The sequence below is a fragment of the Motacilla alba genome, chromosome 14 (genome assembly GCF_015832195.1).
Source record: "Motacilla alba alba isolate MOTALB_02 chromosome 14, Motacilla_alba_V1.0_pri, whole genome shotgun sequence".
Taxonomy (NCBI): domain Eukaryota; kingdom Metazoa; phylum Chordata; class Aves; order Passeriformes; family Motacillidae; genus Motacilla; species Motacilla alba.
Genome location: NC_052029.1, coordinates 6,660,441 through 6,687,453, shown reverse-complemented (window position 1 = coordinate 6,687,453; position 27,013 = coordinate 6,660,441). Strand labels below are relative to the sequence as shown.

At 37.8% G+C, this 27,013-nt stretch overlaps 1 protein-coding gene across 4 annotated transcripts in view; it reads right to left on the bottom strand.

Moving 5' to 3' along the window:
* Positions 1-27,013, bottom strand: part of PARN (poly(A)-specific ribonuclease) — a 43,086-nt gene that overhangs the window by 13,067 nt on the left and 3,006 nt on the right. For all 4 annotated transcript variants that reach the window (XM_038151055.1, XM_038151054.1, XM_038151053.1 and 1 more), the window contains 15 exons: positions 26,419-26,584; positions 26,141-26,206; positions 25,338-25,376; positions 23,490-23,532; positions 22,768-22,848; positions 20,920-20,976; positions 19,995-20,072; positions 18,868-18,911; positions 18,338-18,380; positions 16,588-16,663; positions 15,374-15,484; positions 15,219-15,288; positions 9,609-9,664; positions 5,954-6,040; positions 1,402-1,476 (listed from right to left, as the gene is read on the bottom strand). In XM_038151055.1, coding sequence (XP_038006983.1) covers positions 1,402-1,476; positions 5,954-6,040; positions 9,609-9,664; positions 15,219-15,288; positions 15,374-15,484; positions 16,588-16,663; positions 18,338-18,380; positions 18,868-18,911; positions 19,995-20,072; positions 20,920-20,976; positions 22,768-22,848; positions 23,490-23,532; positions 25,338-25,376; positions 26,141-26,206; positions 26,419-26,584 — 1,092 coding nt within the window. The remainder of the gene's footprint in view (positions 1-1,401; positions 1,477-5,953; positions 6,041-9,608; positions 9,665-15,218; positions 15,289-15,373; positions 15,485-16,587; positions 16,664-18,337; positions 18,381-18,867; positions 18,912-19,994; positions 20,073-20,919; positions 20,977-22,767; positions 22,849-23,489; positions 23,533-25,337; positions 25,377-26,140; positions 26,207-26,418; positions 26,585-27,013) is intronic.

Genomic DNA, 27,013 nt, shown 5'->3' with positions numbered 1-27,013 from the left:
AAACCCGAAACCAAATCTAACAAAAACAACTGCAAAAAGCAGTGGTGATAATATACACACCAAGCATTTAGACAATGGATAAGGTCCTGACGTGACAGCAGTAGGGAATTTACTGTAGCAGCATCTAGGAAGGTTTTAATTGACATAATTCTTTATCTGGAACTTCACATTAGAAGTTATTTCATCCTCATATCTATATATGGATGAAGAAACAATTGCTCTTGCTGCTATGGAGCAATTGCTGTAAGGAGGCTGTTGGTGAGCCCTCAATATCCTCTGCACAGCTATGAATGTATGAGGAAATATGAAAAACACTCCCAGGATGTTCATAAGGAATTACAGAGATGCACTGACTGTACATCCAGACCCTGAAAGCTTCTTTAGTTGAGCTTAGTAAGGATAGATGATGGTAAACTCAGTGGGGTTTTCTAATCTGTTTTCTTTCTTTTTTTAATTGTGAGAATTCTGAATAGCTCTTAAGTGCAACAAAATTTTAGCCAGTTAATTAGAAGTGCTACATATACTGCTGCTCTCACTGGCCCCACAGCATTTGATGCAAGTGTTTCAGTAAATGGGAGTGACACTACCAGAACACATCCCAAATGATCATCTATAATGGCCTACTTCCAGCCATTGCTCCCTGGAGTAAGGTTATAGGTCACAACTCAAATAAATGCCCAAAAGAACTAGAGAAACCACTAAGAGCTTCTGGATTCAACTACAGTCAATCAAAAATCTTTAAAAAACTCCACCTCAAAGCCACCTCCAAAACAACATAAAATCCTTAAACCACAAACAAACCCTACCTAAAACCCAACACAGCAAGAAGACTGTTTTCCCACATAACTACCAGCAATATTTTCAAATGTTCAAATAAAAGTTTAAAAACTTAGGTCTGGAGAGACTGCACATTGTTCATACACAGACTGTAGACACAGTAGCAGTCCAAGCTCTTTGGACACTATTATTTTGCATGTGTTCTACAATGCACCAAAAGGCTTCTCACTGCATTTATTCCTTTTACATGTAAACCAAACTACATGTGCATCAGTCCAAAGGACACTTGGAGGTGAAGACCACGAAAGTCTTTGACAGTTATACTCTGTGCAAAGTAACAGTAACTAGCCTCAATTATTACTGCACCAAGCAAAGAAACCAGCACTATTCTACCTATGGGTTTAGGTACCTGGAGGATCATGGAATGAAACACAAAACTCTCAAGCGAGTCAAATTTGGGCTTGTCTTGGCTGCCACGCATGTGGTGCTGCTGCTGTTATGGAAGTCCAGTTCCTCCAAACAAGTCAGTGGTTTTGCCATTAGAATCACAGACCCTGCTGGCTCAGAGCGTTTTGCAGGAGCCAGTTAAAGTCTTAATGCTGAAGTAAATCCAGCAGCACTCACCTATTTGTACTTGCTCTGGCTGGCTCAATGAGACGAATGCTGATGTATCGTCAATCCACGAAACCTGAATGTTACCTAGAAAAGCAAAGGACATTTTTTTGACTATTTTTATTTTGGACTCAGTCACAGATTTTTATCTGATATGCCATGACATAAAAAAGCCATCTAAGAGTAACTGCACTTGAGAAGGTGTTTGTCCACTGTACAGGTTCATACCCAGTTGCACAAGGGCCTGGAACTGTTCAGAAAGTCAGGGCAGCATGAGCATCCTGTACACCCCAGACCCTCACACCGTCCCTTCATGGCTTCTAAATGAGTCTATGAAATAAACTGAAGTGATTTTCTGGGAATTTCATCCCTTTACTCAAATAAATAACAGCTCTTTGAGTGATGATAAATTCCAGTCGAAAGGGGTGGGTAGAGGACTGATCACACCAATGGAGAACTCCACTGTTGGGAAACTAAATTTTCAAACTCTGATTTGTTTGAATCCCACTATACATAATTTCCTGGATATGAACTAAAAACTTAATTTGAGTCAATATGAGGACAAATGCGCAAAATCATGGACCTCATTTGGAAGCTGTTACAATGGAACAGTGACTGGAAATAAGTCCCTCTATTCATCAAGCAGTTAGTGCATTTTCTATGTGAATGGCTCAAAATGTCACATTAGCACTAAAAGAGCTCATAATCAAGCAAAAGCAGAGGAAAGGATTCCCATTCCAGACACAAGGTCTTATTATAGTCTGAAATCCATTCACATCTCCTGTGCTTACATCTCCTGTCCTTATCTAAGTGCTCTACTGTTAGTACAATTCAGATATTGAAAACTGGTGCCATTTTTTTTCACGTAGACTAGAAAATCAAGTTATATATAATGTTACACCACCATTTAACCTTCAGAAATTACAAGGTTAAAAACAACGATGCAAAAGGGCTTAAAATACATTTATTCTCAGTTGTTTAATCTATTGAAATCTAATTTAGTCTGCAGGTTACAAGGTTATAGAAGTCTCTTCTGAAATCCAGCCAGATTATAAACAGATTTTCTAATTATAAAAAAATAAAAGCCTAGATAGATTTCATTCGCATGCTATACATTTGAGTAGCCAGCTATTTAGGAGTTTAAGTTATAATCATTTTGATCATTGCCAAACCCATAATTAATTCAGTATGGTTTCTGACATCTCCCTGTACTAAAGGGCTAAGGTTGCTATTAAGATGAGCCTACACCATGAAGTTAGAATTTCTTGAAACAATTTTTAGGGCACATAAATTCAATTTCTAATAATTTTGCCTTTGAAGAACACAGAACATTGCTGCCTATGGGTAAGGCTCTTTGGTGTAGGGAGAACATCCTTTCGGCAGGACACTAACATTTCACAACACAGGAAAGGCCCGAGCTGACTGGTGATTGTAGCTCAGAACTGTAGTGCAATTTGCTAGGACCCCGACATGGAGTCTCCTTTAAAGGACAGAAATTACTGTACAAATTCATATTGCTCTATATGCGTTGATAAGACTTTGCTCTAAAATTATGTATGAAGTTCTCCAATTTTGTATTACTAATTACAAATTTTCTAAACAATCATTTCAGACATCTGAGACCATATTCTGTTGTAACTCTGGAATACAGAAATGCTATCCAGATTGTGTCCTTTTCCTATATATACAGTTTACTCATTTCAATCTACCTGACAGGCTGAAAGATAGATCAGAAAGAAAAATTCTCCTGAATACCTTGCAATTGTGCACTCAGTATAAAATAAGATCAGTGATAGACAAAAAAAAAAAAAATCTCCTAAAAGAATTTAGCTATTATTCAGATGGACTTCAGCATCCATATTTTCACTAAGTGCCAAATAAAAATAAATTAATAAAAATCCAACCTATTGGTGGCACATAATTTCAGTATCAGATCCTTATTTATTGTTGCAGAAAGGCTGATGCATTCCGTATGACTTCTGACTTTGTATTTTTAGCTAATAAAAGGTTTCAACACCTGCCAACATATATTGCTTCTTTACCCAGATTTATACATTTTAAATACAGAATTTAAAGAAAGTCAAACATTAAATAGCAGACACTGAGTTCCAATCTGAAGCAAACCGCAAAAAATGCTCTTATGCAACTCTCCATGCTTAAGAAATGCTCTCTTCAGACTGCCACATTTCATCATTATTAAGAAGTAAGAATTTAGGAGAGATAAGATTAATAAATTAAATCATTCAGCAATTCTGCTAAGCATTCAGTAAATATTGTGCATTTCAAAAGTATGGTGAAATGCAAATAAAGATCTGGAAAGCAAATGCAGCTGCAGTACAATATTTAGCAATCACCAGAGCCCCGTGCCAGCTCACTGCAAGGCCAGTGCAGATAAGCCATGGACAGCAATGGAATGGAACACCAGCTCTAGAGAAATAAACCAGGAAACTTCTCTCTCTGCACTTCTAGAACACATCAAGTCTTCAATACTTTGAAGAATGCCACTGGTGCTGACACTGGTGGACTACGACATGAGGGTGCAAGTAAAATTTGTTTCTTCTATAAAGGAATTTGAAAATTCTCCATATATTAGCTCAAACATGCAAACAAGATTAAATCCACAGAATAAAATCATACTGATGGATTACATCATTGAAACGTTTTCCTTTTTATACTCTGTTCTTGTGCATTTCCTACATGACTTGCACTAGTAATTAAGCAGTAGTTTTTATAATACTTCGATAGTTATGAGTTTTAATCAAAAGCCTAAAGATATTAATTTAAGTAGAACTTAAGGCTATACACTAAAGCTGTATTCCAGCAAATCCTGTTTTAATGACTTCCTATTTCACATCAGCATGACCAAATAAACAATGCAAATTTAAGAATCTAAAGTCTTCTAAGAGACTGCATAGTGCTGTAAGTACTTCTACAGTGAAACTACATTCACCCCTGGGACTATAAAAACATCTTGCAGGAACAGGTGTCCACTTGGTATGCAGGCAGTCCTGAAGGATTTCAGAACCATGAACACCCCTTCTAGAGTAGCAAATGTAAACCAGTTCCAAGTGTGACACTGCAGCCCTCTCAGCTGTTTCACCATATTTTGTTAGAAGCTCCATGGAAGATGATAACTCTTCTTCAATTCATTCTAAAATAATTTTTCTGTAAAATTCGACTAATACCGCTTGATTTCAAGACACTTTGCTTTAACTGATGTAATACCTTAGGATAATTCATGTCTGCTACTGCCTTTTTTTTTTTAGCTTTTGGCAAACCACTCAACCTCAATCACTCAATGCTGTACCATTCTGCCCCTATCCACCTACAACTGGAAAACCACAGGTGCTTCTGTATTCCAGAACTTCGGAAGGAACAATCCGCAGTTTGTTCTGAGATACCACGGCAAAAAGACTTTTAAAAAAATACAGATTAATTACCGAACCTGAAGTTTGTAAACGGAAATATGAAAACATTCAGCTCCAAAATCTGGCGAAGTGCGGGAATTGGCAAGCGCCAAAGCGAGCCCGCGGCGGGGTGTGAGCGCGCCCCCTGGCGGCGCTGCCCGGCCGCACGCACGGAAAGCGCCCGAGCCGAGGCCGAACCGCGCTGCCCGCCGGGCCGCAGCTCCAGCAGCTCCAGAGCTCCAGCAGCCCCAGCAGCTCCAGCAGCCCCAGCAGCCCCAGCAGCCCCAGCAGCCCCAGCAGCCCCAGCAGCCCCGCGACAATCCTGCCATTCCCATATTCTCACCTCCTGCGTCTCCCAGTCGGGGCTGTTAAATCCCAGCCACTACACCGACCCATCTCCCAGTCGGGGCTGTTAAATCCTAGCCACTACACCGACCCATCTCCCAGTCGGGGCTGTTAAATCCCAGCCTCTACACCGACCCATCTCCCAGTCGGGGCTGTTAAATCCCAGCCTCTACACCGACCCATCTCCCAGTCGGGGCTGTTAAATCCCAGCCTCTACACCGACCCCTGCTGCAGTGAAGATCGAATGCTCACAAGGAACTGAGGGAGCTGGATGCAGCTCCAGAGACCCTGCACAGACAGAGCACCAAGCCGCAGCCTTTTTGCTGTTTCTTCTCACTTGGATGGTTCACAATCTGGAAATCAACTTAGTTATTTTCGAGCTTAATTGCTTGCCTAGACTCACATATACTGGAGCTTGGCTTTACACTGACTGCAGGATGAACCTTGCTCCTAAAGCCTCAATCTGCTGCACACCAATCCCCATTCTGTTTCTCCACCTATATAAATTCTTCCTATCAGGAGAGGCTATAAATAAAAGGATGAAAGGTCCACAATATTCAACAAGCACCAAAATAAAGATTTCTAAAGAGCAGTTAATACGAACAGTAATTTTCAACACATCATTACAAAGTCCACAGGACATCAAATTCAAAAATTACAAGAGATTCATCATTACCTACACTAGGAGTAAGTCTGTACCCACAGACTAAAAATAACAAAACTAACCAGCAGTTCGCCTTATTAATAATAACAACAAAAAAAACCCCCAAAAAACCACCACCAACAACAAAAAGACAGACTATCTCACTCACCAAAGGCACTGAAAAGCTGGTATAGGTCACTAGTCTTCCACTCTTTGGGAAAAGTAACATGAAGAACATGATCTCGTTTGGGCTGCACTACAAAACAAAAATGCTTTTGTTAAAAGAGTCACTGCTACTATCTTTAAAATATCCTAAAACTGTCATCTAATGCAGTCATGTAGCTTTTTCTTCCCTTTCCTTTTTAAATACAGTAACAGGCAAAGATTTATGAAACTGCATCAGCTACGGTGAGAATGCACGTCCAGTTAGGCATGACAGAGATACTGAATCCCACTAGCTCATCTGTTTAAGAAATGGACACAGCATTTCCTGCAGTTGGAAATGTCCACAAATGTAGTCATCCTCATCCCTTGCACCAAACCAAGTTCAAGGACAGAAGAAAAAGGAAACCCCCCCAAACAAACAAACAAACAACCACAACAAACACCACCACCAAAAAAAAAATTCCAACAACTTCATGTTCCACCTTTAAAAAATTCTTTGCAATGGTTTAATTTTTGCCATTTTCCTGTTAATAAAAAATTTCCTGTGAAACAATGATCAACTCAGTTTTCATATATTAGATACAAGCTAGAATAGACACTTTTTGTTATTACTAAAAATTACACCAAGAAAAAAGACAGCTCATCAAGGCCAACATCAAGTGCAGAAGAAGTCTTTAGTGCATATTACAAGCAATTTTAAGGCTTGTGAATTTGAGAGAGAGAATCCAAATCAAGCTGCTGTAAGAGGTAAGAATACAGCAGAAATTATTACTATGTATCTTACTTTTACACACTTCTCCTACCTGAAGCTCCTTTCACTAGAGGTGTGAGCTTTTATAGCCTGTGAATTCCTATCATATTTTAAAAACAACTAGAACACTGTATTTTCAGGGACAAAGATACTGAAACATTTTACATTTTCCTATGAAACTATTTGCAGATCATTAATTAAGCCCTTCCACAGGTATTTGCAGAGATCTATTTTGTTATCTGTGACACATGGCTAAATCTTACATGTCATTTTCTGTTTGATGACAGAGGCTACACCATTGAAGTCGAGTGCTGCACTTGCAATGCAGTGCCCCAGCTTGTTGAGGATAACTCAAGGGTTAACTACACACAGCCCAATGTGATCAGATTTTAATCTGACCACCTGGTAATGCCCTCAGGAAAATCTTCTCTCTTCTTTTGGTATAGAGACATAGGGACTGTTTTTCATTTTAGTGAATGATTAGTGACTTACCCTCCTGAAATCTTTTGTAACACAAACTTTTCTAGTTTCTGATCTCCTTAGCTTTCAGCATTAAAACTGGAGAGCTTTCCAAGGTGCATCTCATTCACAGAGCAGGTGGCCAAAATCAGACTATCAGCCACTTGTTATTGCTAAATGTTTTAATCTGTTCCACCTAAACAAGTTGATTAGTCTGAGTTGACCAGAAACTCCCTAATGATAAATTCCATGTGTACATACATGAGCCCTGAGAGTGCAGTCAGGCTGGACAGAGACATGAGTAGTTAAGGAAAGCAATCCCTTCATGAGCACAGGTGAAATCCTGTTCCCTAAATCTGCTACTTAAACCACACAACATTTTTCAAGGACTCAAATTCAGTATTTTTGCATTATACAAGTGTAACAGCAAAACCCCACAAGCAACAGAAGATCAATTCACTGCTGTACAGCTTACTGAACAGAGAGTAACCCATAGTTAAATTATTTGTAATCCAGTAGTAGAAAATCATAGCATGAACAACTCCAGTTTCAGATATTACAGCCCTTTTACATGGATTAGAGAAAAGAAACTATTCCTAACCTTCCTGTATCTGCTTATTCTTAAATTCACAGTGAATCTGCTGTTAAAATCTCTAAATCCTCCCTGCTCAGGTGAAAAGTATTTGATTCTTTTCCTTTTCCTTATTTTTTTTTCCAGTAATTTTGTGCAGCAACTTCATTCTTTTAAATGAGTTTTTAACACACATTTTAACAAAAGATGATGAAAGTCACATATTGAACATTCACATATTCAATACTATTTAACTTAGCACATGTTACTGAAATCCATTATTTCAGGAAAAATTGCACAAACTTGCTATTTCACTACCTGACAAACAGAAACATACAAATTACAACAGTCACCTGGTCAGCTGTGTCTCTTTTTTAAAAATACAGACTCCAAGTGCACCTCCCACAGAAACCTGGCTGCACTCTTTAGGTGGCTTTGCTTCTCTGCTAAACTGTCCCCCACAATCACCAGACTGCTTCCTCAACCTACAGCAGTGTTTGTATCTCAGAACAGCAACTGAAGTGGCTAAAACAGCCAGCCCAACGTGCCACCCCTGCAATGCTTTCTGTTTTGAGGCTCAGAAAGCCTCCTTGGCTCAGGTTCTCCTAGAATATCTGCATTAGTCTGTTCTACAGGAGTGGCTTTCAGATAAAAGAGACAGACTTTCAGAGGCAGACTCTTTTTTGGCAACCCTTCTTGGCAAAGTATCAAGACAATCCTGTAAGTTGGCCAGCAAGTGGAAGTAGCATCTTTACAAATTAGTAGCTTTGGCACTCTCTCAATGACCCAAAGTATTTACCCATTCTTCCAAACAGTTGGGGAAGGAAGATGCAATGTAATTAGATTACCATTCCAGCAGAGCCAGAGATCAGTGATCTGACCACCTAACTGAATTTAAAATTAAATTTATGCCCTTACAGCATGTATTTTCCTCTCCAACAGTTACTTCCATCTCTCTAGAACTGCATTCTGTTACTATTACACTGGCATCTAATAGAGTCACACTCTGAGCTTTCCCATGCAAGGAGTGGAAAATGTGTCCACATAAGCAGTGCTTCCAAATGGGTATAGTTTTCAAGACACTGTGTATCTGACTCCTCAATATACAATTAAGCTTTTATCTAATCAAGGACCACACTGACCTCCAGGGCTTCACATGTTCTTAAGTTAAGGCATTAGTGGGAACCCTCATCCAAAGTTTTTCCCCTCATAATGAAACATCCCGTAACAGTAAAGACATTTACATTAGTAGAATCTATTTTAATTTAAATATATTATCAACTAATTACAGCTCCAGGTCTGTGAACTGAAAAAAACAGAAAGGTAAAAATGTTTTAAGTAATATTTTTCCATTATCATAATCCCATGTGGCAAAAGAATCCTAATGTTTAGGCTGAAGTTAAGGACAGGTACTACTGCACAGCAATTGAGAAACAAAGTGGCCACAAGATTTCAGAACCATTTGCTATTCACTAGTTTGCATTCTGTATTTACTGCTGGGGGGAGGGGACAGTGTGAACATCCCACTTTTTATGTGATATGGTACATAAGAATAGTAATGTAAAATAACAATAAAGCTGTTAATTTCAAACTCTTATTTAGTAACATTAACTTAATTTGTTCTCATCAGCCCCCTGTATAATGCAGCTTCTCTGGTCAAAGTTGAACAATTTCTGGGTTTACTATTTTGTTAAAGGAAAACAAGGGAGTAGACACATTTAAATCATTTCATAAGTAAATATGAATAGTAAATAACCTAAAGACAGCTGATAGATATGCTGATATCCTTTCTTTATATACACACGATTAATCTTTACACTTCCTCCTCCAGGAATTGTGTCAGAATGGTACTACTTTTACAAGAGAGAAGCTACTTACAGTCTGGTCCTTCCAAATTGAGATATGGTATGTCCATTACTCTCATAAGAAATAGCCTAGAAGCAAAATGGAAAAGAACCATTAGCAAATTTCTGCCTGAAGACGTTTTCTTTTTTATAGTTTTTTACATGTTTCTTCTAAAGAAGCAAAATTAACCATCCCAAACTTATCCTAAGGTACGTTAAAACAAAACAGACCCTCTAAGCCCAATCTCTTATCTAACAACCAGATTCTAAAATTACTTGGCATCGTGCCAGGAATTTCACTTATTCAAGAAAACAAGAGCAAAAAAGGCCCAATTTGTTACTGCTAAAACCAGTAAGGACAAGTGGGGAAGGAACATTTAACAAGTGGCAGCTCTGTGCAGTAAGAGCCCCTTGCACAGCGGGTAGTGCAAACGCTGCCACCATTCTAAATACACATAAATCTCCCCATTTTCTGAGCACTTCAACATGCTTTAGATAGAATGGATCTTAAAACCCTAAAACTGCAAAAGCCATCATGACTCCTTTGGAGATACATGTTAAAGAGGAAAAGACTCATTCCAGTTATCTGAAGAGTTTCTCAGAACATTCAAGAAATGCTTTCAATAAAATCTCTTAATCAGCTCTGAAAACTATTTCCTTCCAAAGTAAGATGAACAGCTTAAAATCCTGTCATAGGTACAGATGCCACATTGATGTTACAAAACATTTGCTGTGTATAGTGTTCACTGGAAGGCTAAAATAAATAACTTTTTCATCGTAACTTTAAAAAGCTTCTAAAATGCTTATCAGATTGCAGTTACAGCATTCAGCTAAGTACTAACTGATGTAAACAGCTGTGTTTTTCTAAGTATACAGACTGCTCTGTAATTCCCTAGAGATTCTTTGTATCACACACCACACTCACTAGTAGTTCCTAAGAGTTTGAATATCATGCCCTTATGATTCCCTGTATCTCTGATAAGTGTACTGGAATGCAATTGTTAACTTGGTTTTGCTATAAATAGGAGAAAGAAAAAAAAGTGCAAACACTGGGGTAAAATGTACTGTATGGCAGGTTTACAGGTGAGCCACAGGGTGTGAGAACAGTTGTGCCACACACTGTCCCACCTAATTTATCCTCTGAGTCTCAGCAAAAGTGGGAGGTTTTATTAAAAAAAAAAAAAAAAAAGGTAGGTTTGTTTTAAGCTGAGTTATTATCTGAACAAACTTTTGCCAAGTTGTTCTTGGAATCTACTACATTTTAAAGTACTCAAATATTAAGTTTAGTAGGTTTTCATAAAAATAAAGATGAAGTTAAGCTTCCCTCCCCCAGGTTTTATCATATTGACAAAAGCAATACAGTGGCCAACTGCAAGAACACACTTGTGCCAAAAAAATACATTTACCTGAAATTAATTAGGATCAGGTTTTTATTGCCTGAGACAAATCCTACATTTATTTGTTTGGCCAAACAATTGTGTCACTAAACAGCACATACACACACACACACACTCCCTAGTCTACATACCGATTTTAGTATCAAGTGCACTTCAGGTGTGTAACAGAAGTAATTGCATCTTGCAGCACTAACTTACACCACATGGATTATGAACACCGAGCTCCAACATAATCCATAATGAAGTATCCATTACTATGGTTCTAGGATTCCTCATCTATCTGCAGAACATTTAAATTAGTAAGACTTTTCTGTATGACAGCATGAACTCTACATTAAATTAGCTTGATTCATGAAGTTGTGAGTTAGTTTTGTGAAAATCAGTGTCATAGCTATATTTCTTTAAAAGCTAAGCAGGCCAAGCTAAAAAATGTTCATTCCTACACTGTTTAGGGACTAGCCAGATCACACAGTCAGAGGACAGAGATCCATTTCTCAGTAAGAACTATGAGGAATTTTGAGAAAGCTACTTAGAAAGCAATTGTTTATGTGGCAAGTCAAATAAAATAAGGAGAGGAAGGCCATCATTGTGCCAGCCACAGCAGTGCATAAATAGTCTCAAGGAGTCAACATTGTTCCTCTGCACTGAGCTAGGATGAAAGTTTTCACAGCTGTGTGGTGAACTGTGCAGAGAAACTCATCTAGCTGGAAAAAAAGAAAAGAGATTTTTTTTAACCCAGCCCAGTTTACCAGTCCAGGTCAGTGACTACTTCAGCCACACGTGGCTGCAAGCACAAGAACAGCAACTGTTTATTTCTACAGTGAGAGTGGGAAATAATTGGTCAAACTGCACAAAAGCACTCCAATCTCCTTTTGCAGTAATTTTGCAAAGAAAAGTAAATTAATATAGAAAAGCTGAGGGATTTCCAATACATGCCAGAGAACATAGCTCCCTATGAGAAACTTTCTACAAATATAGCACAAACCCAAGTGATTTGCATGGATTTTGGTTTCTGATATCCATTGTATAAAAAACAATTCTAAGGTAATTTCTATTTCTACAGACCATGATGCTATTCAGCTCAATAAAACACGGTGTTCTCATTTCTCTACACCTCTTCCACCCCCTGCCTCCAGCTACATCAAAAGAATAAACAGCATTCAAACAACCCAAGGAGATACAAAAGAACATTGTCGTTAAAAGTTTGTGAGGCTTGTGGGTGGGGGCAGGAAGATATGGAAGAGCCATTGCCCTAAACCAGTCAAAAAATTTCAAACCAACTCGAAAGTATATGAGACAATAACAGTATCCAAATGATGCACATAAGAGTTTAGACACTGCAATAAAGAGTCCCATCATCTCAACTCATAAATGTTCATTGGGGATTACTCACAGCAGACAAACAGGATTTTTCAAAGATGTTGTATATACAATAAAGCATAAAGATTACAGAAATGAATCTCTGGAATTCCTGCCTTATTGAGTTGTTTATCATATAACTTACTGCATTATGCCTAAAAGAGCCAAACAACCCTAAGGGAAAATCTGTTTTTAATCAGTTCCACTCTCACAAAAGCCCTAAAACTAAAGATTTTACCTATGTTCATCATTAATCTCTATGAACATTAACACATATCCTGGCCATCATTCTTGAACAGCCAGCCAGGAAGTTCCATAATTTTGCTGACATAATGAAAGACATCAAAATTACTCTTGAAAAAAAAAGAATTACCTTCATTTGAAAGCTAAGTTCATAAAATCAAAGCTTGATTTTTTAAATTTTAAATTTACTAATTTAAATCACATTAGTGACAAGCCCATTCAAACAGGAAACATTTCCAAAGTCCTAGCAATGACATCAAAGTTTAACCACCAAACTGTACTTAAGTATTAACATCTAATACACAGATATCTTGAAATTAAGACTTTAAAAGCAACCCAAAGAATCATGGTCTGTTTTAAAGAACATTTTCAAGACTGTCTGGATAATACTTCAAACTGAGAACACTGCTTCTAAATAGCTGCCTTACACTAAACTCCTCTGCTCAGCTTCTTGCAGGAGAAATTTGAGACACAAGGTGTAACTTTCATTTGTTTAGCTTACTGTTTGCATGTTGTGGTTTGTGTTTTGCTTGAAGAATATGACTACAGCACAAAGGAAAAGCTTTCCTTGTTCTGACTGCTGCCCACAGGATCAGGTAGAACTTCTGCAGGAAGGAGGAAGCTAGTTTTTTTTCTCCCCAGCAGGAAGAGAGGATGTCCAGCTAGGGAAAGAGTCTAGACCACAAACTAGAGACAAGCAGGTGTAGCAGGAAGCTGGCTGGCAGTCCAGAGCACACCTGCCAAAAAGCCCCAGAAGCAACACACTCACTAAGGGACCTTTAGGGAACTCTGCAGAGCCCTGGATGCTACAGGTGCTAAAAAACACCACGTGCTGCAGAGACCTGCAAGGACTGACTGAACAGAGCAAAAGACTTGTTCATTTAAACACCCCACAGTTCTGACTTCTGACATGTACTTAAACATTCTTTATTAAAAAAAAAAAAAAGAGTTGTTTTATTCTGGTTTGTCAGTTTTACATTATAGGAGCAAGAAAACTAGCTTGAAAAATACAAGCCTTGGTCTGCTCACTGTAAGGAAAAGGTGAGAGAGTCTCACCTCTAGGCTCTGACTTAGGTGATGTGGCAGATGTTAGTTAGAATATGGCAAAGCTTCTAAAATTATGTGAAAGTAAGACATGGCAAGTCTTCTAAGTTTCCATGATTTAAAAATAATATATAGCTTTTCTGAAACAAGAAGCTACAAGTTCTCAATAATGACAGAATGGACCAATAGTCTTTTCTTGCAAACAGTAATTTTCAGTTCTTGCTTAGAAAAGAAGAAAAAAAAAGGCAGCTGTTCTCCCTACAGCTTGTTAACTCTTCCTTTCTTTACAGTCAGGCATCTAACCCTGAAGCCAGAACAGACACAGCAGGCTTTCTCTCACTCACTCTCACAATTTTGAAATGTCACTCCTAGAGGAATGGCACATTTCAAGTACACTATTAATTGGAAAAGCTTAAATTGAATGTACTATTGTGACAACTCTAGAAGTTGCTGTTTGTACTCATTGCAAATATGCATTTCTAGGAAGAATTTTGGTTTATAATTGAAAAATTATCCTGCTCAATTGGCACTAACTACTTGGCATGTGTGTTGGTGTTCCTGAAAACAATCTAGTGACAAATCCCATCTTAAAATGAAATTGTGCTAATCAATTCTATCTTCACCTTCACATTCAAACCAAGCAGTCACTGTGGGTCCATGTTTCATCTAGGGAATATTTGTAGCATCTGCTAAAATATACGGAGTTACTGCCTCACATGTCTCAGCATCAATAGTATCACATAACTGCTGTCACTGTAATGGTATGATTTTTCAGAACAATGAAAGGTGAAAGCCACTGATCACAATGATTTTCTCATTTGTGTGGGCCATCTGAAGCTAAAATAATTAATTTCGCCAACTCTTTATTACAGGTTTGAAAGGATGGAATTTCTCCTGAATTTAAACAGACAGAGTAAGTCCTTTTTCTTTATGTGACAGATTGCAGCATCTTTAGAAGCTTTCTAAGGTAAAATCTACAGATTAATTACATTAAAAATTGACATTAAAAATTGACTCTGTGCATAAAGGTTTCTAGATTCCCCAATTTTTACTTCAATTTGTTAAAGGAGTTTGCAAGAAGATCCAATTCAAAAGCAAAATACTGCTCATAGCATCATCCCATAAATCTATACATGTATATTTCTTATGCCATCTTAAAAATGGGTTACCTGACAATGCTTTGTGTTATTTGGACTGACATCACTGTAGGGATATTTTAGTTTTTCCAGACTGCTGAGCACAATCAGTTTTCACTATCACCTGTTACTGAGGGTCCTACAACATAAAGAACACCTGACCAGTTTTTCTTCAGTTCCACCATTTCCCAAGCTTGCTCCAGAAATAATGGCAAGGCCATTAAAGCAGTCCAGGTACTCTTCTAAGTGTCCTTTCACAGGTCAGCAGAAAGTAAACCACCCTCCTCAAAAGAAAAGGTATTTACTTCATAGCCTCTCCAGCATTACCAGCATGAATCAGAATGCCAAAAAAACTTCAGTTTAAAGAAAAATGCAGTTAGCTATTGATTCCACAGCTAGAGGTAGATCTGCTGAAGCTGGTGTTGTACTTCCTTGTTATAGTAGGTTTTTTATACAACTACTTACTTGTTAAAAAAGGGTTCAATGAGTTCTGATCTAGCAGACACATGGTTTTTCGGAGGACTGAGGAATGAACCTGATGAATGAAGAACAAATTCAGTATGTAATAAGCAGCTACAGAGAGCACCAGGAAGAAGGTTTGGAAAAGATTTCACAGGTACCTAGGAAATTAGCCATGGAAATGAAGCACAGTCCAGTAATGTAAGCATCATATCCTGCTTCATGGAGCTGTTCAGATGCTGTATCGTAACTTGGAAATCCTTCTGCACTTTCTGAGGGGGGAAAAGACATTTATAAATATACTATCAGAGAAGATAAACATAGTCCTGCTGTATGCTTACCCACAGGCTTATTTTGTTAGAGCATAACATCATTTGGGGAAATTTATTCAACTTTCAGAATTTTCTTAAGTTCTTAAAAATGCAGTTTTGTTTGGCATTATTAAATAAGAATAGGTTCATAAGATGGAAAGTCTTTCCCATTAAAAAGCCCTTAATCCCCAGACCTACTCAGCCAAAATGGAGCATTAATTGTAAGACAGTGACAGTAGAATTCCCCACAAAGAGTATCTTTTTTCCTGACTTGCATTTAAGAGAACGGTCTAATTAAAAGCTTCCCTGTTAACCAGATAGATAGGTCAGATTTTTCAAGATATTTAAATGAAGACTAAAGTGAGTGGGTGAGTGAGTGATTTAAGGATGTCTTTATTGACAAATGCACTTGGTGTTTATGCTCTGCATATTCAGCACTATAAAAAAGTACAGCTCATCTTGGTTTTGATCAAGCATTGAAACTTTCTCTTTCAACACACTCCACTCTACAGTACTGGTCTCCCTTTTCTAAATTAGCAGCTCAAGAAAAATTCCAGAACCCTGAGCTAAGCTTGCCCTTTAATTAAATATCCTTCTGTTCACCTCAAAGCAAAAACCCCTTTTTCCTGCTAAAAGAACTTTAGTAATTTCTAGAACACACACAACTGGTCATTGCTGTGTACATTTTCTTAGTTTTGTTTGTCCAAGTGCCTCCTGGAGCGCTCTGGCTTTGATCTAAAGAACAACCATCAAATGAAAGTTTTAAACAGATTTCAAATTAATCCCCAAAAATCAACCTAAAAGAAAAAAATCCATCATCAGAAGGTGATGAAACTGCTGTTCACTGAACTCACCCATTCTTTTACTGTCTAGACATATTATTATGATAAACTATTAAGTTCCAGGTACACTTCTAAATATAATTGCACTGTATGTACAGTGCCCTCATTTAAAGTCCCATCATCAAAACACTAAGTATTAGCAGGGGAATGTAGATTTCAGACTAAGAACAAAAAAAAAAATCAAAACATTTCAGAAATAAGAGCATTTTGACATATCCCTACCAACTTTAGGAGGGCTGAATGGAACCTCTTTTAAACGCTTTTCCAGTTCTGCAAGTGATGTATTATTAATGATCTCCTGCAAGAAAAGCCATCATTAATTGCCAATGCCAAGCACATTTTCCCTGGAAACTGAAATCAAACAGGATCAAATGAGTATTTACTGCTGCCACCTGGTGTTCTCTAAGGATTTACACATAGCCCTATTTCAAACTAATGCACCAGAGGTGTGGCAAGACAAATTTCAGTTACCTTGCCTCACTTGCATCATAATGAGTCATAAGCATTTATTAATGCTGCTCAGAATTATTGAGGGATTATGCAAAAGTAATATTTCTATTTTAATCTGGTTTCATGCAGGATACATGTGACAAGGGAAAAGGCAGCACAAACAGCAGGGCAAATATTCTAAATACTGATCATAATGGTTGAAGGCATTCAAGGTGAGTATTGAAGTGTGCTTGCTGACTGGACATTCTTGAATAGTTTTACAATGTAAATACTGCTGATTGAAAGTAATACAGAGACAGTGAAAGAAGTCTGACAATCACAAAGTTTCTCCTACACGTCAACTTAGTTGAGTAGCATCAGTGAATCTACTGGTGAATTATATGCATAAAATAAAGAGCCACAAAGAGGTATTACAGATTAATTCCTTACTGAAGTTCCTAATCAAATATATGTTGTCAATCAGTACAATGGAAACATGCAGAATCAACAGCCAGAGAAAGCAAAACATCTCACACAATCTTTCTTAAAGTTGTCTGAGATCTACGAGGACCAGATTTCCTTTGGTTCTCAATCAAGCTTAGCTGTTTAGGCTCATCAGGTCTGCAGACTGAAAAGCTATCAAGAACTAAGTACAATGAACAAGCTCAAATGATGCATTAATTTGGCATCCCAAAGTAGGGTTTCATAACAACAGGCTAAAAAGCCAAGCATCTGCTGTAGAATTACAAATATCAACATAGCTGCACCAAACATAAAACTTGTGGAGGTTTCTTACTTTTCAGAATGCCAAAACCTCTATTCTTACCACAGCCTGACAATACCTACAAGTGTATTTAATAGCACTTTATGCAATGCTCTGGAGTCACAGAGCTATGCACAAAGAGAGATGCTGCTTCCTCAGCATGTTTTTTAATTAATTCAAGGGCACATGGGAAAACAAGAGCTTATGAACGCTTATCTCAATACTTCTTTAGAGGAATAAAACTCCTGCTGTAAGAGATTTAAAGAGAAACCTGTAATTTTTTTTCTTCCTGCTGACTACCCACTGAGCAAAGGCCACAAGAGAACCTAATGATGATAAAGCATTTTTCCAGACAAATCTAAGTCAGCATTCACAGTACTCTAAGGCTTTGAATATACAAGCAGCTTCCAGATCCTATTTATTCATGAACAGCACTTTTTTATCTCCTGAGGGGACATGCTACTTAACAAGAAGAAAATAATCTACTAATCACATCTTACCTGGCAAAAACTCTACATATTTTGGAATCCAAAGCTGCCAAGTTACCATAACACTTCAAACAAAAGTGACAAAAGCCACTAGTAGGAAAGTAAAAATTTGCAATCTATAAAGTCCTGTAAGTTTAGATAAGGGGTAAAGAAAAATCATTCATCTACAGTAACAGGAGCATCACAGAAAATATTATTCAACATCTTTCTCTACAAAGAAGTATAATTTGTTTCAATATGCATATATTAATGCAATTTTCTATCTTCAAATCATTCTATAATGTTAACTTACCTTAAAAGGTTGTGTACTTGCCATCAGTTTAGTATCCAGTAACCTAGAAACAAAATAAGAGCTAAATAGGTTGTAGCAGAAAAATGCCCATTTTGCCAAATCCTCTAAAATGTTTCAGTGTATTAGCTGGGAAACAGCAGATACACCCTACTGAAAATTACTGCAGGATTTGGAACAGCCAAAACAGTCCTTGGCTTTGTTCAGCATGAAAAAAGGACAGCAACCAAGGAACAGCAAGAGATGCAAACAACTAGTAGCAAATAAATCTTGCTCCAAATGAAGTGTAGATTCAAGACACCAAACATCATGCCAAACCCAGGAGAATGGCAAGGGTGCATTTTTGCCAAGAAGTGAACCAACAACACTGCTTTTCTGGAAAAAAGCTGCTAAAAATTACTTTAAAAATTGTATTTATCAAACTTGATCCCAATTTCTTTTCCAGTAACGGCAAGGGTACAGGGCTACAACAAAAAAACATCAGCTTGCTACAACTATACTGAAATGGTTGAAAGTTTGAACTAAGAACTTACCGGGGAAAGACACATGATGTTACTTCCTTGAACTCACTTAGGTCCTAATTTAACATTAAACCAGAAGATAAAATCCAAGTCAGTGAACTGTTTACAGTCTCAGAAGGACAGAGAGCAGTAGCTACAATTATCCAAACAGCCTCTAAAAGTGAGCTACAGTAACTGAATTCTCAGTGTAAGAGATGTATTTGTCAGCACTACCATAGACACGGCCTGCAATTACACACAACTACAGACCACATATTTCTGATTTGTCTGTCATTAGTAATAAAATGTTCTCTTACTGTCACTCTCCTATGTTATACCCTAGGCTACTTCTGATTCCAGCCCAGTTAACAGTTCTTAAGTGTTCCCAGCATTTTGTATTTCAATGGCATATAAGCAGTCACTCCAGATATGCAGGGACTCCTACAGGTTTAAATCTACCAAGGGTCAAAAATGCAGGAACTACTGACAATTGCTTACATTCCAACAACCAAACTGGTCCCAAACTCCTTTTTCCCATCTTATGATCAAGTCTTTCCCCAAATACCATGTGAGCCATCCTTCCAATGAGACCTTTGGCTTCCTCAGACAATGGTTTTGGTGTCAATACACTGCTTAGTTTAACTGAATAGTCCAGTCATGAACTGTTAAACAGCCCAGCTGCAAAGTGTGCTCCCTCCAATTATTCTGACATTATACCTCTTCATCCCAGTGAACATCATCCTGCTACAAGACTGCTTATCATTTTTGAAAGTGTACTATATTATTTAAAAACACACACTCCCATTTGTAAACTACAAAGGAGAAAACGCCATGTCATTGTGCTGGAGCTCCACACCAGTATCTTATAACACGTCAGTCAGTCAAATATACCTGACATAAACAAAAAACACTATTCTGCTATCTGATCTGAACATTTTAAAAATGCAAAGGAGAACAATCCAACTAAACTTTCTACAGAAATATTTATAACAAGAAGGCAGTAGCCCAGAAGTACCAAAAAGATTTTTTCAAAATACTTTTCTACACTTGATCACAGGCTGACCAATTCTTCCATTCAAAAGAAAGTGTTGAGATAATATTAAAAGACAAATACATGAAGGCATTTCTTTCATCATCTGAACACTCAAAAGATTACTTACATCAGGTAGGGGGCAATAGAACTGATGTATGGTGTGCATAACATCCAGCAGCATGTTGTGCCCAATAACAAGCTTGCCCTGTGAAAATAACATTAAATGTCTGTTACATTTCCAGTCCTGGCCATGGCAAAGGGCATCTGTGAAAACCCCTATCCCAGATGCCAGCCAGGGGCACAAAGGAACAACTACACATCAAACCTCCCCATTTGCTCTCTGCTTGCCCCACATACTCCTCCATTCTCTCAGAGCAGCCACTCCTTTTTCTCTATTCCCACCCATTTATCACAGGCTTTCACAGCAGCTTTGTATGTTGAGAAGATGCACTAGAACAGCTACTTGGTTCCCAAATGTAATCTATTTAAGACTGAAGTCAAGGCATTTCTCTGTCCATTACCTTTTAATTTACTTATACAACAGCACACAATATATTCCTTATGGTTATAACATACCATAGTTATTAAGGGCATGGTCTGGCTCCTCACAGTGCAGAACCTTTCATGCCATATGTTATACAAGCAAGCTCTTTGAAAAAGCTCAAGCAGTTTTTTAAATGTTAACTTTGATTCATTTGACATAACAGTCCTTCTCTGACAGCCTTTAACTGTCAAGAAAAAAAGAAGGAAAAAACTCCAAAATCTTTTCAGAACAGAAAAAAACCCACCAAAGCTTATTTATGTAAGAGCCCTAAGAAATGGCTTTTCTTGACTCTTACAGATAGTAAGATTCCTCATGTCATTCTTCAGTTTGAGCTTACTTAACCTACTACACTCAATCACTGCAAAACATGAAACAACATAAATTTAAAATGTCACTTTAACTTATATTTCATTTTCTCCTCCAAAATGTAACAGCGAAAGAATCCTTTCTTTGAATTATTTATTTTTTCTTACAAACAAAGGTAGGTTAAAAATTCACATTAACTTACAGAATTAGCAATGGCATGAACAACTCTGGAAAATCCTACAGCATCATTCAATTCTTCCTGTAAGCAAAGATTCTGGCATTAGTGTGACACAAACACTGCCACAACTGTACCTGCAAAGTGCCAGATGCCCCCAATTTGCCTCAAACTGCTTCTCAGACATAGCCAAGAACAGACCAATATTTGGAAGACACAAGAAGTTAAAGCAGGATGCTGCTCACAGAATTTCCATTTTATATGTAGCTCTGGTTCACTGTCAAGTAGGATGAGTCACAAGCTGCTGTCCTGGGATGCCCCTGGTCGGAAGCCATGAGCCACTCTGCCCTTTGCTTACTTCCCTCACCCAAAATTCACAGACAGACAATAACATTTGTGGATAAGGATAATGAGAGCCCATCCCCTCCAGCCTCCTTGCTTTTGGGGGAGGGTGGGAGGGAAAGCCTTGACTCTGTGCAAGTGCTGTTCAGCAGCAGACAAAACACACGGATGGTATCCCTGGTGTTTTAGCCACAAAGCAAAGCACAGCAAAATACCGGCTGCTACAAAGAAGGGCAACTTCTCCCCAGCCAGAGCAGCAACAGCTGCAGTCAGTTCATTGTCAGCACATGATCTGCAATAGTGCCCAGCAGCTATGACACTGCAAACTGCTCAGAAGGTATTGAAATTAACCCACATATATTCAGCTGTACTTTTTACACATATTGTTACATACGCAACAGGTTGAATCCTGACTGTCACTCCTATTAAATCAGACTCTACTTTTATGCTACCACAGATTAAGGAAGAAGCATTCTTCATTATTTATATAAAGAAAACCAAGGGGAAACATTAAAATGTGCCACTCACATTATATAACACTGTAGTTGTATAAACTGACTTTTGATTAATTTGAGGGGGTCTGACTAAAGCACAAACTGTTCTGTAACATTTTTTTTTTTCTTTCTCAGGTCTAGGGAAGCAATTTCTGCCTTGTGTTATCTGTCTTTATTCAACCAGAATTAAAATTCAATAAAAACATTCACTGTTACTTTAGTTCAGCTCTGAATGCTTCCAGTTTGAGCAAGTAATACCCCCATGAAAAACCCTACTGTAGTAGGAAATTGTTCCAAACTGCCTTCTGGATAAAGAGATGTCATATTAGTTAATGTCTCTTTAGATATCTCTTTTCCTCTTAAAAGGATTTCTGCACAGAAGTATTATTTGCTCCACTCAAACTTTTATCCTGACATATGAAAGCACAAATCACAGGAGTTTGATGAGGAGCTCCCACAATTCAAGTCTTATGACCTCCTGAACTTTGCATCACTCAGTAAGCAAAATACAAAGCTTAATAAACAGTGACAGTGTTTGAATACACCAGGTGTGACCTCCTGGTCAGCTTGTTACCACAGCAGCAGTGTACAGCATGGTTCTATCAAGAAAGGACACACTCATTGTACAGGACACTAACTCAGACAACCAAGAGCAAGCAAGCTTTGTCAGAGAAGGGGAGACTGTGAATCCAAACTAAGTAACAACTTGCTCAGGAATTTCTGCAAGAAACTGATGTTTCCTGTTACACTTCTGTGAGAGCGGAGAGTTATATAAGGAGGTGGTCACTACTTCAGAATACTCATACAGTATTCCACAAATTCTGATTTTTAAATAATTTTTAGAGTGCCTTGCAACTCTTTTTGCTCTGTAGCAAGGCCTAAGTTATCTGGTAGAATTTATAAAATCAAATTCAGCCAGCCACAGCAAACCAAAGGAAAACAATATCAAACCCTACCCCGCATTTTTGCATTGCTGAGTGAAGTCAGAGATTCTCACCCTTCCTCTCTCACACAAACTGATGGAATTGAATTTATTTACCTGTTCTTTTGCTTGTTTCTGCTGCTCTCTTCTTTTTCGTTCCTCTTCATCTACCTTAGTAATAACAATATATCTCTCCTTCTAAAACAAAAAATGTATAGTTTGAGGAATGACTCTGAGAAGGTCACATTTAAGGTTGCTGCAAGTTTCTGTAAATTTACATTGTGAAGAAAACTGTCACACCTCAGCAGCAGTTACCTGGCAACACAGCTGTTTCTATTGTAGGCACCACATTATCACCTACTCCCAGAAGCCTATTTTAGAAAGCTGTATTCGCTTCATCCACCAAACCTAATTTTTCCTAAACCCACTTTATACTTCTCAAAAAAGATTATCAGCATTTCTTTGTAAATAGTTTGTTTCAAACACCTTTTGAAGAGATCTATGTTGGGAAGTGAGGACACAGCACATGATGCTGCTGGTTTTCCTCTGAGATCACAACCTGCTTTTCACTAATACTGAACATCAGATCCACTGTATTTTAAAACACCTTTTAGTATCCATTTAAAAAGTAATCTTAAGCCACACAAATACATGCCCACACTCCATATGTTGGTCAAATAGAAACTAGTTCACTGTATTCAATTTAATATGCTTTGAATTTGCATTAAAAAAAGCTCAAGTTAGATCTAAAAATCAGGAGATATGGTGAAACTGAGAAATACAATTTCCTTTCAACAGAACAAATGGTCTGTGTTAGAGGCAGTAACAGGCCTAGTTACCTTATCTGACTCCAGAGTTTCCACGTGGATACCTTTTGGATACCTACACCAAAACAAATGAAAAGTAAATATTAATAGTTATTCACTTGGCATTTAGCATATTGAAACCACAACAGTAATTTAATAATTTCAGGTTTCATTATTTCTGTAAGTCTTAGGTGTAAAATGACTATTACAAGTTCCTTTTTAATTTTAATAATGCAAAACTAGCCTATTGCTTCAAATTTAACTGGTCTCCTTACATTACCTAACAGTAACTGGCACTTACACAATTTCCCATGCTATTGTTGTGGAACCTGTAATTTCTTATTTTGGTGATATTAAGTAAACATCATCTAGATATTTCATCACAATGTAGAATCTTTGCTTTCAAGAAATCCAAAACAAGAATGCTCTCATTTACGAGCAACCCCAAGACAGCTTCTTTGAAGACAGCATCTCTTTAATACATCACTTATTTGAGGACTTGTTAACAACCCTGAGCTTTCTGCTACCAGTAGATTTCAGTAGGAATTATTAACTCAAATGTCATCACCTCTGCTACAGGGTTGCATCACACCACTACAATCACATTTAAACTCCAAACTAACGCCATACACAGAGCATCCAACTGACAGCAAAAGTAAGAGAATTCTGCCTTTTCCTGTTTAACCAGCAGCAATTACTCTCATAATCTCATTATAATAAACTAACCACAACTGTGCAACCACTTCAGAACCAGCAAGTTTCCTTGTCCTCTGGCTACTCCCAAAATTATTACTGGAGAGCATACTCCAAACAACGTTGTGTCCTTTCCACTCTGACTCCTCTCAGTTTTGAGCCTCCATCTCACTTACAAGCTGCCTCATGCCACAGACCTTGGATGCATCAAAACACTGATGCCCAAGAGAATGCTTCAATAGAGAAAATGACCTGTGAAGAGGTCAGGACACAAGGGCAATCAATAACTTCATTCTTCTGCTTTAATTAGCTCCATGCTACCTTCACAGCTTGGCTTTCTCTCTCCAATACACACTCACAGAGTACACAGCTGCACTCTCCTAAAGAAACACTGCTGAAGGTTAAAAAAACACAAGAACATATTCTTCCATCCACACAGAGAGATGCAAGGATAAGTATCAGACAAACATAAAACTACATGCTACAGGAAGCTATAGACATGCTAAAAAAATGACACTGAAAAATTGTTGAAAACCTGTCTGCTTTTTTTCAGATTAGTTCTCGAGCTCACTTCTTGAGACTCCATTTTCTAGAGAGAAGCTTTATTTTATCTGCTTCCAGTGCAAGTAACAGAGTGCCAGATTCAGTGCTGCAACACTGAATTAACCAAAAGTACAAAAAAAGACTTGCATATTTTCCACATCTTACTAGTGCAGTCAGAACAGTGAAAATCTTACTCTAAAGCCTTGGAGTTTCTCCTAAGGCCTTACGAGATATATTTAGGCAATATACTAAGTTATCAGAAGTGCTTATGCTTGGCATCCAACAGAAAACTATAACCATACCAGTACCTACTATAGACTAGTATTTTTTCAGGTAAAGCCCACAATCTGTATAATCACATGCACTTTCTACTCACTAAAAACCTAGCATGCTGCATTTGTTACATAATTCTAGGCTGTTCAGAGATTTTACATAGGATAAAACAAATACTAAGCTTTAATATCTAAATTAATCATCACAAATAAGTTTAATGCAATTCATCTTCAGAACATTACAAAAGTCTTCTTTTAAAGGGAAAAATAAAGTCTAAATCAATCACAGCAAGGTTAAGTAGATATATCTTACCGAGATTTCTTATCAAAAGTACTAAAAATATACAGTAAGGCAGTATTACCAGTAACTTACTTCCAGCTCAAGGTCTGATAAATTAATTTCCTTTGAAATCTAAAACCAAAAGACAATCGTGTTACTAATAATCCTTTTACAGAGTGTCTCCTAGGAATGATTTCCAGTTTAAGCTAAGTGTTCATTTGTAGAAAGATTTTTAAAGCAAGAGTCACTGCTAGCAGAACTACAGGCTAGGAAGAGATGTACTGAATTCTGATGTTCAGCTGCCAAACTGTAAAAGCATTTACACCATGTTTTAAATTACCCACGTATCCTCTCATCACAGAGTATTCTGTGGTCATGATCACTCAATACAGATACAGTGATGGTACCTTATCCCCAGCTTCACCATGTTCTACTACTCCTATATTAGTTATTTTTTTTAAAAATTAAATAATCATACTCTCCAAATACCTAGTTTCCAAAGCTAAATAGATTTTTGGGAAGGAAACCCACTTAAAACAGTCACACACTGCCAACTGTGAACAACCAATAGCTCAACAGATTGGAAAAGTTTCTTTATAAAATGCATCTCCAAGGCTTATGGATCACTTCAGCAGTAACAAAAGGCAGCTCACACACACAAGACATTTCTTGACTATACTTAAAATATTTTGCCACTACATGCAGAAGTTACAGCTCAAAAGAAATTAGAACCTTCGTATACATTACCCCATATTCTCAACATTCAAACATTAGTCACATATAGACTAATTTTGCTGCAGTTAACCCAAGTAAACATATTCTTCCCTGTCACTCCCCTAATTCTATATGACCAAACTAAAAAAATTTTCAGAAGAAATGCAATTTCAGAAACTGACCCTGTACATGGCTCCAGTTCCAAACTTTCACTTTCTTCATTCTTTAATAAGTCTTCTATCTGTTCCCTGGAAGAAACAGATTATTTGCTTCTGTATCTACTATTTTATTTTTTGGAAATTTACAGCTCTTTCCAAAAGACAAGAAAATGCTTCATAACAAAAAGAGCAGCATTTTACAAACAGTGAAATAATATAAATGGCTTCAACATGTGAAAATATCACCACTGTTCACATTCCAGTTTTAACAACATCAGAGGATATTAAACAGTGTTACTTACACTACTTTCTCTACAAATTTTTTCTGATCTTCAGGAATTGTTACAGGGCACTTTGTGGAATTAGGAGAAATGTATGACAGAGATCCTGCACCATTGGCTTGAGAACGTTTTTCATCATACTGTTCCCTTAGCTGTCTCTCTTCTTCCTGATTTAAATACGGGATTCCTAACAAAAAAAGGAAAAGCTCATCGTAATGAGAGACTAATTAGGGATGCAAAGGGATTCAAGCATTTGCCTCTGTTACACCCCTGCAGACTGAAAGCAAACCCTTCCCTTTCAGCGATCTGCTGTAGATGTGTGTCTGTCCAGCCTCCCAGCACGTGGCAGGTTAGCAGGTACCACTGCACTACAGAGCCTCCTCTGCACAAGGCATGAGCCCTGCAGAGCTGCAGGTCACAACCACAAAAGTACTGAGCACTGTTCTCCTTGCTCTGTGCATCACCAATAACAGACTGCAGCAGCCCCAACCACAGTGCACTGGGATCCCTTTCCCAGGCATTCCTACTGATGTGTTACACAGTTCCACACCTTTGTTACTCTCTGTTCATGCTTTGCCTCCATACAAAAAAAACCCAACCAAGCTCTCACGTTAGT